Source organism: Pongo abelii, chromosome 21, assembly GCF_028885655.2.
Source record: "Pongo abelii isolate AG06213 chromosome 21, NHGRI_mPonAbe1-v2.0_pri, whole genome shotgun sequence".
Lineage (NCBI taxonomy): Eukaryota > Metazoa > Chordata > Mammalia > Primates > Hominidae > Pongo > Pongo abelii.
Genome location: NC_072006.2, coordinates 4,845,510 through 4,858,082, shown reverse-complemented (window position 1 = coordinate 4,858,082; position 12,573 = coordinate 4,845,510). Strand labels below are relative to the sequence as shown.

At 38.6% G+C, this 12,573-nt stretch overlaps 1 protein-coding gene across 6 annotated transcripts in view; it reads right to left on the bottom strand.

Annotated features, from left to right (window-relative positions):
- Positions 1-348: 348 nt before the first annotated feature.
- SNAP25 (synaptosome associated protein 25) overlaps positions 349-12,573 on the bottom strand; it is an 89,003-nt gene continuing 76,778 nt past the window's right edge. For all 6 annotated transcript variants that reach the window (NM_001135488.1, XM_024238567.2, XM_024238573.3 and 3 more), the window contains 3 exon segments: positions 349-1,643; positions 8,314-8,458; positions 10,654-10,779. In NM_001135488.1, the coding sequence (NP_001128960.1) occupies positions 1,575-1,643; positions 8,314-8,458; positions 10,654-10,779 (340 nt within the window). In that variant the 3' untranslated portion in view covers positions 349-1,574.

Sequence of the window (12,573 nt, the reverse complement as noted above, 5' to 3'; positions counted from 1 at the left end):
AGGAAGGAAGATTGGAGTTGACAGACACCAGATATACCTGAATCTATGTAGGGCCATGCCTGGGTAGCATAGATTTTTTTCCTATAAATTTTTTTTCTATGTCTTCTGGATAACTACATTTTCTCCCTTAGTCAACACTGAATTCACAAGGTAATTCTGGAGCAGGTTATGAGAATCAAGCCAAGTTGTCAGTTGCCGCTGGAATCATGCTTAAATCTTCTATTTTCCCCCACACTGTCCTCGGCGCACAGAACTGGCTTTTAGTAGCTGGGATAGGGTAGCCAGGCTTTCTCTTCTCGTGTGAGTGCAAAATCAGACGAGTCCATGAATAAATTAAAGCAGATCATCTGGAGTCTATAATTTTTAATAATTTTAAACTAGCTACAAAATGTCAATCACTTCACAAACTGACAGAGGAGACAGGAGGAATTTAATATTACATGCTATAATGATATTTATCTCACAGTTTATCTATATTTCATTCATTTATATTATTTTTTAAAAGGTTTCTTTATCAGCTACTAAACATCTCAGCAATTTGGTGTGCATAGCTCTAGATTAAGCAACAAAGAATTGTACTGATAACAAACCACAGGGGAAATGGTGGTTAGTAAGAGTCAGCCTTATAAAATTTACATCCACACTGTCTCACAGCAAGATTGCTCTCTCCAAAACATAGCCATCAAAAGCAGCAAACAAACCCTATATTACATCCATTTGACATAATTTCAGCCAAACATATATTTTGCTGGAAATGATTAAATGGTGAGTGTGTCAAATCCATCTTTTTTAAAATTCTTTTTTTTAAAAAAGGATGATTATGATTTAGAAGTCTATATATATTGACAGGAAAAAAGTGACACTACTGCACTTTTGCTGGTATAACTTAATCTTGACAGTGTCTCAATACTGAGCATGCTTTGTTGTTGTTCTGTTGTTGTTGCTGTTGTTTTGTGTGTGTGTGTGTGTTGTCTCATCAGTATGCTACTGTCATGGAAAGTTTTTGTTTAAGTAGGAATCTAAAAATCTATTTAGTTCTCATGCATAAATGCATAAATCACATCACTTTTAGTGCAATGCCTGTTATGTAATTCCACATTGTCTAATCATGAAATCATAAAGACAGATAACAGCCATGAAGAACCAAAGACGGCACATTTTGAGAGATTCAGAGCCTGACACTCAAAGGACCGTGGCAGTAACTCTGTGGAATGTCACAGTTTTACAAGAACAATACTGTGGATTGAAAGAATCAACAGCACATTGAGCATTCCTAAATTGTTGTTATTCAGCAAATGCCACCAAGGAGAGAAAATGAAAAATGAAACTCAAGACATCGAGGAGTTAGAGCCACCAAATGACCACTATGTACAACCTTTGGAAAGAAAGAGACCAAGAGAGAACAAAAGACACAAAGTATTGTTGGGAAGCTGACAGATGACACAGGACAACATTCACAATGGGGGTGGACTGATGTGTGTTATGTGTGCAGACCTACTAGATAATACCATGAGAAAAGCATGAAGGAGCTATCTTGCCCGACAGCATTCGGAGGAGAGCACAGGTGGGCACATTTAACCACTTCCCAGCATCTTTGTTGCACGTTGGTTGGCCTCATCAATTCTGGTTTTGTTGGAATCAGCCTAGAAAAGGGGGAAAAGAAACAGAACTCAGGTTACCCCTTAAAAATCCATTCACCCTTCTGGGTCCGGGTCCAGTGCTTCCTCTCGGGTGAAACCACTTAAAACCTCCTTGGTGAGCATGGGCCATCCTTTCTTTTGTCTTCCCAGAACGACGGCTATGGCTGTATTTGAACGTGACCGTAGAAGCTTAATTTTCATTTTTTTTTTAATGAACGAACATATTTATTCAGAATCATTGCTTTTTTAATTTTCATTTTTCATAATTTTCCCTAGCAGAGAGCATAGGCTTATATATGATTTATCTTTCTATCCTAGAAAGACACTCAATGATTTCTGTGGTAGGCATTCACATCTGTTGGACCAAGTTGAATTACACTTCTTATACAGTAGGATTGAAACTATGGCTAATTTATTAGCAGTGTCCCTTTGAACAAATTACATCTTGTGGGCTCACCTTTCTCATCTCCAACCTGGATGATAAAAAAATATTGCTAATGAGCATGAGCATGTACAGTGGACCCTTGGACATCATGGGTTTGAATGGTGTGGATCCACTTTTATGTGAATTTCTTTCTTTCTTTCTTTCTTTTTTTTGAGACAGGGTCTTTCTCTGATGCCCAGGCTGGAGAACAGTGGTGTGATCATGGCTCATTGCACCCTTGACTGCCTGGGTTCACGTGATCCTCCCATCTCAGCCTCCTGAATAGCTAAGACCACAGATGCATGCCACTATGCCTGGCTAATTTGTCTATTTTTTGTATAGATGAGATCTCACTATGTTGCCCAGGCTGGTCTCAAACTCCCGGGCTCAAACAGTCCTCCCTCCTCAGCCTCCCAAAATGCTGAGATTACAGGCATGTGCCATTGTACCTGGCCAGGATTTTTTTCAATAAATATACTGGAAAATGCTTTGGAGATTTGCAACAATTAAGACAAACTTGCAGATGAATGTGTTACTTAGAAATATTGAGAAAATTAAGAAAAAATTAGCCAATGTCATGAATGCATAAAATATATGTAGATACTAGTCTAGTCTATTTTTACTATCATAAAATACATATAAATCTACTATGAAAAATTAAAATTTATGAGACTTAAACAAATATAGACCATACATGGGCCTATTTGCAGTTGAGAGAAATGTAAAGATGAAGTATTAAATCATAATTGTATAAAATTAACTGTAGTCCATACTGTACTACTCTAATAATTTCATAGCCACCTCCTATTGTTGTGGTGAACTCAAGTGTTGTGAGCATCCGTTTAAAATGCTCTGTGATACTAATCATCCTCACCATCTCTGCAGTAAATTGCATAGTGCAGTAAAAAGTGATCTCTTGCAGTTTCACATTTTAAAAAAATCATGTTTAGTGCAATACTGTAAACCTTGAATAACGTCATGGCACCCATACAAAGTGCCACCAGTGATGCTAGCAGTGCTCCCAAAAAGCAAAAAAAAGTCATGACATTTCAAGAAAAAGTTGAATTGCTTAATGTGTACTGAAGATTTCAGACCGATGATTCATCTTGTAAACAAATGATATAAACTGATGGTATCAATAAATACAGTATAGTATTATAAATGTATTTTATCTTCCTTATGATTTTATTAATAACATTTTCTTTTCTCCAGCTTACTTTATCATAAGAATACAGTAAAAATACATAAAACATAGATGTTAATGGACTTTTTATGTCATTAAGGCTTCTGGTCAACAGTAGTCTATTAGTAGTTAAATTTTGGGGGAGTCAAAAAATTTTCAGCTGCATGGGGGTTGACACCCTAAATCCCCATGTTGTTCAAGGGTCAACTGTACTTTGTTCCATTCATTAAACTTTGACAACATCAAGATTAACAACATCAACTATAAAGTGTGTACTATTATTAGCTCCCTTTTCCAAATGAGAAAAGCAGTCAGAAACGATCTGGGGAATTTGTCTGAAGTCTTAGTACTAATAAATGGAGAAACCAGAGTCTGAATGCTAGCAACCTGGAGTCAGAGTCCACACTATTCATCATTTACTATTCAATTTGCTGAGATCAAATGAGTTTATACACATAATGTGCTTAGAATAATGTTTTGCAAAATGAAGGGCTCATTAGTTTATCTTGCAATTATTGTTACTGTGTGAAAACTTGGCTTGCTTCTGGGATGCTTAATAGTTTTTAAGTTGCATTTCTGAAGATTCATTTCTATGAGTTTAAAACTCTCTTGTCTTTAACAGGTGCACATTTACCATGATTTTGTAATTGGCTGGCTTTAATCTCTTGGTTGATCTCTTTACTGCTTGGGTTATGTTTGCTGTATATGCAGCATGAAACCTAGGGCTGCTACCAGCATAAATCTTTAAATTCCAGAAAATGAGTGATTCCCATCACTGCTGAGAAAAATGCATCAGCAAGCAGAGGTGAAGACAACGATTCTGTTGAGGCTTTTCTTTTGTCCTTCCCTGACTAGTAATGCTGTCTATCCTTCTACAGCCTGGGAAGAAGAGGAGGAGGCTGCCAGGCAGTGTGGGGAAACCAAACTGTTTTTCTCTCAACCAGTATCACTCAATGATTACCAACTTTGTACCTATTGTGGTGCTGTACTTCCCAACTTTTATTGAGCTGAGTCTTCTGCATTCAGTTCATATTGTGAATTCTCAGGACATTAGAATTATCCATGTTCAAATAGAAATTTGCAAAGTTAAAACAAACATATTTCCGATTAATCATAACTTTGAATACCTGGCAATGGTTCTCTGTCATCTGTTTGGATAATTGACACTTGTCTTTAAAAATCAGTATTTACATAGTAAGATAGGGCATTGATTTTGATTGTTTTGAACTACAGACTCACATTTTTGACCTCAGGTTTCTCAATTGGAAAATGGATAATCTCACCAATTTTACTTGGTTCTTAAGCCTTCCCTTTCCAGCTACAAATGGTATCAGAAATAATGACACTTCAGTGCAAAGGAAAATTACAGGATCAGGGCAATGTGAAATGTTCCTGTAGACTGAATTATTATGTTGCCAGACTAAATGCTTTGAAAAGCTCAAATGAGAAAAATAATTCATTTAAAAATGATGGCATTTCTGAGCGCAAACATTCTAGGATCTCCTGTACAAGAATGCACTGAGGGGCCTTCACTTGGGGATATTTGAAGTGGAGCATGAGGTTACTCTGGATATCCTCAAAGGATCTGGGAGGAGCTGAAACAGACTTATGTTCAATGAGCATCTGTGATTTCCACCTAACTTATTTCTGAAGCATATGAAAATTCCACCCCATGCAATATTTGACACAGAAAGTACTGCCCCTTTATTATATAAAAGAATTAGCTTCTTTTAGAAAAAAAAAGTCTGGAATCTCCTTGTAGATGTCTTCCTGGTATTTGGAGAATGCCCCTATGATCACCCTATTTATATGCTGTCGGACTTTATTTATGATGGCTGTCCCATTCCAATTTTTATATTTCTATTTAGAAAATTCTAAATTTGCTGGAGTGCCCAACATATGTTACATGTTTGTCCTTGTGAGAAGGCCAGGATGACCACCAAAGAGCCAGTAAAAGTTTAGAAGGAGCTGTTCAGCCCATCTTCTGAACACTCTGGGAATCTCTTCAACTTCAGACCATGCCAGGTAACTTTTAGTACCCAGTTCAGACTTCCAGCCTGTTCTGATCCTGGGTTTGAACAGTTCTCTTACTATCCCTTCAGGTGAGGCAATCAGGTCACAGAGCTGGTGAATGGCAAAACCCTGTTAGAACTCAAAGTCTTAGCTCTCAAATGCTGTGTTTTCTCACTGGTAGAAGAACGTGAGGACTGCTAAAGCGTCAGCTTCACTGTATTCCAACGTGTGCCTGTCATCTACCACTGACAACTTTATTTTTATTTATATATTTACTTATTAGAGATGGTATCTTGCTCTGTTGCCCAGGCTGGAGTGCAAGTGCAGTGGCACGATCATAGCTCACTGCAGCCTGAAACTCCTGGGCTCAAGGAATTCTCCCGCCTCAGCCTCTGGAGTAGCTGGGACTGTATGCCTAACTTACCACTGATAATTTTCAATCAAAGTTTGAACATTGCTAAGGTTATTTCCTTAGCAACAGTTCCCATGAACCCTCTGATATAGGCTTGCTTCCAATTCAGTAAGTTTTCTGAAAAAATTATGTTTTTAACCTTAGAAGGTATATCTATATATGGTTGTTTATTTTTATATATGGTTATTTATATATAGTTATTTATTTTATATATATAAGGTTATTTATTTATATACATAAATACCCTTAAGCAGAAAACGAGATTTTTAAATAAAGTAATTTCTTGACAATCCATGAGGATGTATTGAAAATCTCATTGTGAAGGACTCCCAAAACTTCACTATTGATCCAAGTGATGAGAAAAGATCATGATTGATAGAGCTGGGTAAAGGTTGCTGTTGGGGTCATGAGAGACTATGAGAGAAACATCATAAGACTCTCCTTACCCCTACAGTGTGATTGTAATTACATATTAGATGTGCAGGAAACTTCTGCATATTGTCCCGTTATCAGAAATGAGAACTTCAATGAGAAGGTGGAAATCTATTAATAATTGTGCAGTTCATGCGACATGATCATTTGGGGCAATGCTGGGTTGAAGTGGGCTCTATTTAAATCATGTGTGGATTTTGATTCTGGAAAAAAAAGGGGCTATTTAAAGTGTTGACTGGAAATTAATTATTCAAAGGCAATTAGACCCTTCTCCCACTTAAATGATTCTGCACTCAAGGAATGATACAAATTGAAATAGTCATTATCCATCCACCTGCCTGGCTTCTGATTAAACCTTGTAGCTGCATATGTCTCTGTCTTTATAGTACACTGGGCCTAGAAGAAAAACCTTCTCCCTAAAGATGAGAACTAGAAATTCAAAGTGGCAGAATCAAGATGCCACTTGCCTTTCCAGGAACACATTTTCTTGCTTAAAGTTCAACTCTGTCAATAAGAGTTTGACCCTTCTATTAGTAAAGACTCTCCTTCTGGAACCCTAATTGGCTTTGATGCATTATCTAGCTGCATCTGCAAGTAAAGTGGGTCCATTAATAGAAAATGAATACTTCCTGTTTTTTTTCAAATTGCTTTTTCTGTTGGAGGGCAGCTCAGCAATGATTTCTTAGTTCATTATTCTGGGCCGTAATGGGTTAGGTCAGCTTGTGTTGGCTCTAGTGAGTTTTGAAACTCTCATTATTATTTTAATATCTATTGATTTACACAGCTTTAACAGCTTTATCATATGAAAACCTTCTTAACAATGATAAGCATGCCATTACTTGCAAAAGTAAGCAAAGCACAAGTATTTTGCTAACCAACACTAAAGTTTGTGTAGTTCATATTGATCAGGCAAAATATGCAATCAGATATTTTTAACATGGAGTATGTACAACACAACAGGACAAATGTTCCCTTTATGCCTACTTCTTCCTTTTTCGAGTCATTGGAGGCTGCTTGCATACCAAGAAACTACTATTTAGACTTATGATTCTAAAAGTCTTAAAAGTATCCTTCTCTGCTCACCAAAATGGAATGAATTATTATAAGAAAATTTAGGATATCAGACAAAGAACTTCAACATCTCCCAGGGAATAAACACACAACATAAGTTACCCACATTGAGTAGATTATAGATGTACAATTATCATTAAATCTATAATGTCTGTATTTCTCCTTTTTAGCATTTGGACATAAGAGTTTGTAATCAATATTCAAGACCCCACTGACTGAGGAAAGGGCATGAAACTTGGAAATATAAATTATGTCAGAGTTCTGTGTTGCAGAATATCAGGTTTTGTGCCCTAGGTCTCTTTATAGGAACATTCCAGTGTTTTTTTCCAATCTCTTCTAATTTTAAGCCCCGAAACCCACCCCTTCCCAGTCTACTCCCTCCAGTCTTTCTTATGGCCCACGTTGACATGGTGGATCTTAGAGCCAAGTCTGGTGTCCTTGTGTAAACTCAATTTCATCATATAAAATTCGCTGTTTTTAGATCTGGGGATGTGAACTGTTAAACTGGAAATGGAACCTGGATATTTTTGAATTATCATTCAAGCTTTGCCATTTATAAAAACAAAGCTCACAATCATGTCCTGGCTAAACTGACTATTCTTTCCCCCATTTTCTGATTCTATCCCTTCACCACCACCACTTGACAAACTATTAATACTAACCATCCTTCAAGATTCAATTCAAAGTCAACTTACTCTGAGATTTTCCCGAACTTTGCCTCTTGAGATCTTTCCTTATCTAACCTTGTTTAGCATTTTATCTGTGGATCTCTTAGTGAATTATATTTTGAGTGATAGAAAATTCATCTGGAGGCTCGTTGCCTCCCATAGGCCATGAATTTCTTGGCAGTAGGGGTGGTATCTTTCTCATGTGTACATGGCCCACAGTGCCTAGCACAATGCCTGGCTGACAGGAGCCTCTGAGAATATTTGCTGGATTAAATTTGACTCTCTTATTTTCACTCCAATTCTGTTGCTGAGTCCTATATTTTTCTCTTGGAAAATGAAGAACATTTCCAGCTATCAGTGCGCCTGAATCCAAGGTCGTATTTTGAGGATCTTGTTATGCCCTTCACACTTCCTGTTGGTCATTTCAGAAGTGACTCGCAGTAGCGACTTGCTGACTGCCACGTGCTCACCTTCTCCATGATCCTGTCGATCTGGCGATTCTGTGTATCGATCTCATTGCCCATATCCAGGGCCATGTGACGGAGGTTCCCGATGATGCCGCTCACCTGCTCCAGGTTTTCATCCATTTCATTTTCTCGGGCATCGTTTGTTACCCTGGGATTCAAAGAGCAAGTTTTAGAAGACAGAGGGTGGAAAACATATTGAATACCAAGGACCCAAAGCATAGTGGAAATCTGTAGTCCTCTGGGCATCAACTTTATCTATCTTTAATCTCCATCCAGTACAAAAACACATTTTAGCTTTCATACATTTATAAAAAAATGTTTAAAATTGCTTTTTGAACCTTGAATTTCTATTCTTAAAAAAGGTACATTAAATAGATTAATTTATCTACTTTCTCACTCCTTCCATTATGTTGTTTCCCCTTCTTGTGTTTATTTCAATTTTTATTGTTTAAGGATGAAAAAATTTTGTTTGAAAGGACTTTAGGTCAGAGCACGAAGATGGAATTAGAAATGGCATTCTTCTTTCTAAGAATATTCTTAATATTTCTAAGACTCAAATTAAGTCTCAAAATTTCTAAGACTCAAATTAAGAATACAATAAAAAGCTTATTGTGCTAAGTCAGAGTCTCTGTGCTCATCTTTTCACACTTGGGATTGACACAAATGGGAAGAGTAATGATAATTACAGTCTGCCCCTTAACCCTGCTGGCTCCCAGGAACTCCAAGGAGAGCTACTTGTTCAAGATGATTTTTATTTACTCATATGTTAATAACATGGGTTTTTTAGTGGCATGGTGCATAGGTGATTTCAGAGTCAAAAACTGTGAAACTGTGACAAAAGAGTGGGAATGGGAGGAAGGAGCTGGCTCACAAAACACATTACATTTTTTCACAGTCCAACTTGAAAGTTAGGGAGGTACTTATTTCAGAATTTCCCTAGTATATACGGTATTGAGCTAAAAAATATTCAGAAGGGTTAAAATCCTTCCCCCATGGTAACTCCCAATGTAGACTGGCTCATTATGGTTTCAAAAGCAGCCCAGGGCAGAGAAAATTAAAAAATTAAAGGAGAACTTTCTAGCTTTTTTCTGTAGGGAAGAAGTTTATTTATGCGATCATGAACAGCTAAGAGATACTTCTAGTTTGATGGTGCTTGGCCCTGAGTACATATCAGAATCACCTGAGGAGCTTTAATGGGCCACAGGTGCTTGTGTCTCACTTCAAGAGAGTCTGGTTCAGTTGGTGTGGATTGGGCCCAAGCACTGGTAGTAAAGGAAAAAAAAGTCTCCCCTCATGATTCTAATGTACAGCCAGGCTTGAGAACCCTTGGGCTACTTTCCCTGGGAGCAAAGGGAGAGCTGAGTTCTGAATTGGCTAATGTGTGTAACTTGAGTTTTTTTTTTTTTTTTAAAGGAAATGCCCCTGAGTCATAATTTGAACTTTTAAAAATAGATATTTAAGTTGGCTTTTGATTCTAGGTTTCAAAATAAATCATTAATAAGAAGCTCATTATTCTCTATTTTCACTCCAAATCCATTCTTGGACCTTCTTTGCTCTGTGCTCTCAGGAGCTGACCTCATGACTATATCACCCAGCTTCTATTACCCTCTGGCTTTCAGTAGGCTTTGGCTAATGGCCAATGAAACTGCAGGGCAAGAGGAGTGAGGGGTTACGGCATTTATTTCCCTCTTTCACTCCCTGTTAGCTTTGGTAGTGGCTGTATTTTTCTACTGATAGTTCCTTGCCCACAGTAGTAACTATTGCTGGGTTCTGATAATCATTCCTTCTCCTGTCCCCCAGGACTATGGTGGTAACAACTTCCTGCTATTGCTAGCTCAGAAGTGCTTCACCATTCCTTGTTATTAGTCCTGCCCACCCGTCTGTAAGTAGTCTCTTTTATAAGCTCTATTCAATTAAACTCATGGAATGTGATGCCTGTCTACTGCCACATTGAGTCTGGATGTGGTCATGTGACTTGCTTTGTCTAACGAAACCGGCAAATACAAGGTAAGCAAGCAAAGGTTTGATAAGTGCACTGAGGCCTGCCCCCTTGGAATGCTGCTACCACCATGTAAGGAACCTGGGCTTTCTTGCTGAAGAGGCCACATGGAGAAGAACAGATGTGCCCCACCAACAGCCCCAGCCAACCACCAGACAAGTGAATGGGGCCATCTTGGATCACCCCACCCAGGCAAGGTCCAGGAAAGGCTTAGAAAAGAACACTCAGCCGGTATGTAGATTAATGAGCAATAAAATGGTTGTTTTTTAGAAAACCACTCAGTTTTGGAGTTGTTTGTACTTGACAATAGAGAACCACTACAGTGTATGCTGCATGAGGCTCACCTGCGGATGAAGCCGCCACTGATGGCCATCTGCTCCCGTTCGTCCACTACACGAGCAGGCTGGCTGGCCACCACTCCATCCTGATTATTGCCCCAGGCTTTTTTGTAAGCATCACTTGATTTAAGCCTATGCAAAAGAGAGGGTGAGTGACAAGGCACAGGGGTGGAGGAGCAAGCTCTCAACAATTGTCATTTCTTCAAGCGAAGAATCGAACCAAGCGAATGAGTTTTAAGTCGAGGCATTAGAGAATACCGATATATCATAATCCAGACCCAAACAGTTGGCCACCACCATGCCTCAGCTACTCAACATTTCACTTCCAATCGAATCCATTGCAATAGACTGCAATCTTTGCCCACAAGGTTGTTCTTGTTTTGGTTTGTTTTGTGGTTTAGTTTGGATTTTGGACAAGGATTAAGGTAGCTGGAGGACATTTAGTTCTATTTAAGTGATGTGATTATATTTGGAGACACAAAACACACAGAAAAACATACTGGCAGACAGACACAAAACAAGACTGCCAAGTAGAGTGTGCACATCACACCACAGCAACACACTGTCATCAAGAAAACATCCTCAACCAAGTTTTTACACACCATCATGCAAAGATCCCTGTGGAATATTTTTTTTTCCCAACACATGTGGAACTAACATTTCCAAATGGAAATGTCCATGAAGGACAAAAAGGACTGGTGGTTGGCCAAGAGTGACGGTCTTTGCATTGCCTCTAGAGTGATTTGAATTAGATAATATATCGGTACTTCCAAACAGTCACCATACATCCAGAGTTGATGTACAAACCTTTGTCCACAGAGACAAAAAGTAAAAGAAGCATAGTGAAATGAATGCAGGAAAAGAGAAGAGAGAACAAGCCATCTAGCACCAAAAAGGGAAACCCCTCTATGTCTTCTTCATGCACCAGCTACAGGCATGAGTAGAAAGTGAAGCATTCTCATTTAAGCCAAACTACTCCAGAAGTTGACCATTCTCGAAAAAGGCACTAGCAGGACAGTAATAGCCTTCATGAGGATTTGAAACGCAGGTTCAGTAGCTTCTTTGTTGGGCTGAGGGGCAGGGCAGAGAGTGCTTACAAACTCCTACTTTAAACTATCCTGGGGTTGTAATGGAGGAGAGTGGTTTAATGCTGGTATGGTCTCCATGGGCTGTATTTCGCTGAGCTGCCTTGGAGAAAAACTTAAAATCCAGGCATACCTATTGTGCCCAATAGAAACATGTGCAGCATATTTTGGTGAGTGTTGTAATTAAAGGCAATCAAAGATGTTTTTAGGTTCTTTACATAGTAGAAACCATATGCTTTTTAGTCCAAAAACAAGAGACATTCTTTGGTCCCATTTTCACATTTTTTTTTGTAAGACACCAGAATTTAACATTTTATTTTCTTCTTTCGCCAGAGGACCACAGCCATCTATTAAAACTGGCTTTAATACTTGCAGACTGGGGACCAAGCAACCCTAGAGACAAACTGGAAAATTGTACCAATGGAATTTCAGCAACTCCCACAATCAAGTCTATAATGCCGCAGGCCTTAGTGCAGTCAAAATTTATTACACCAAAGGGCCATGGACCCATTCAATGAAGCAAGATCCCCAAACTAAATTTAATAGGACTTAGAGTCTGGCTTTTTTAATTTTTATTTTTCCAACTCCCCATCTCCTCCCTCCTCAGATTAAAAGAAGTTATATGGACTTTGTGATGTTTTCTGCTATGTCAAATGTCTGCTATACCATCTTTGGCAAAGTCAAAGGAGTGGGAAGTATGCGTTTCTGAAAGAAGGCAAACCACTGCACCCACAATGCTGCACATAGACTCACATCACTGCCGTACATCTACCATCATCCCTTGAAACATGCCGAAACAGGGCGAAGCCCTCAGAGAGTCCAGGGCACCACCAGCCACTGC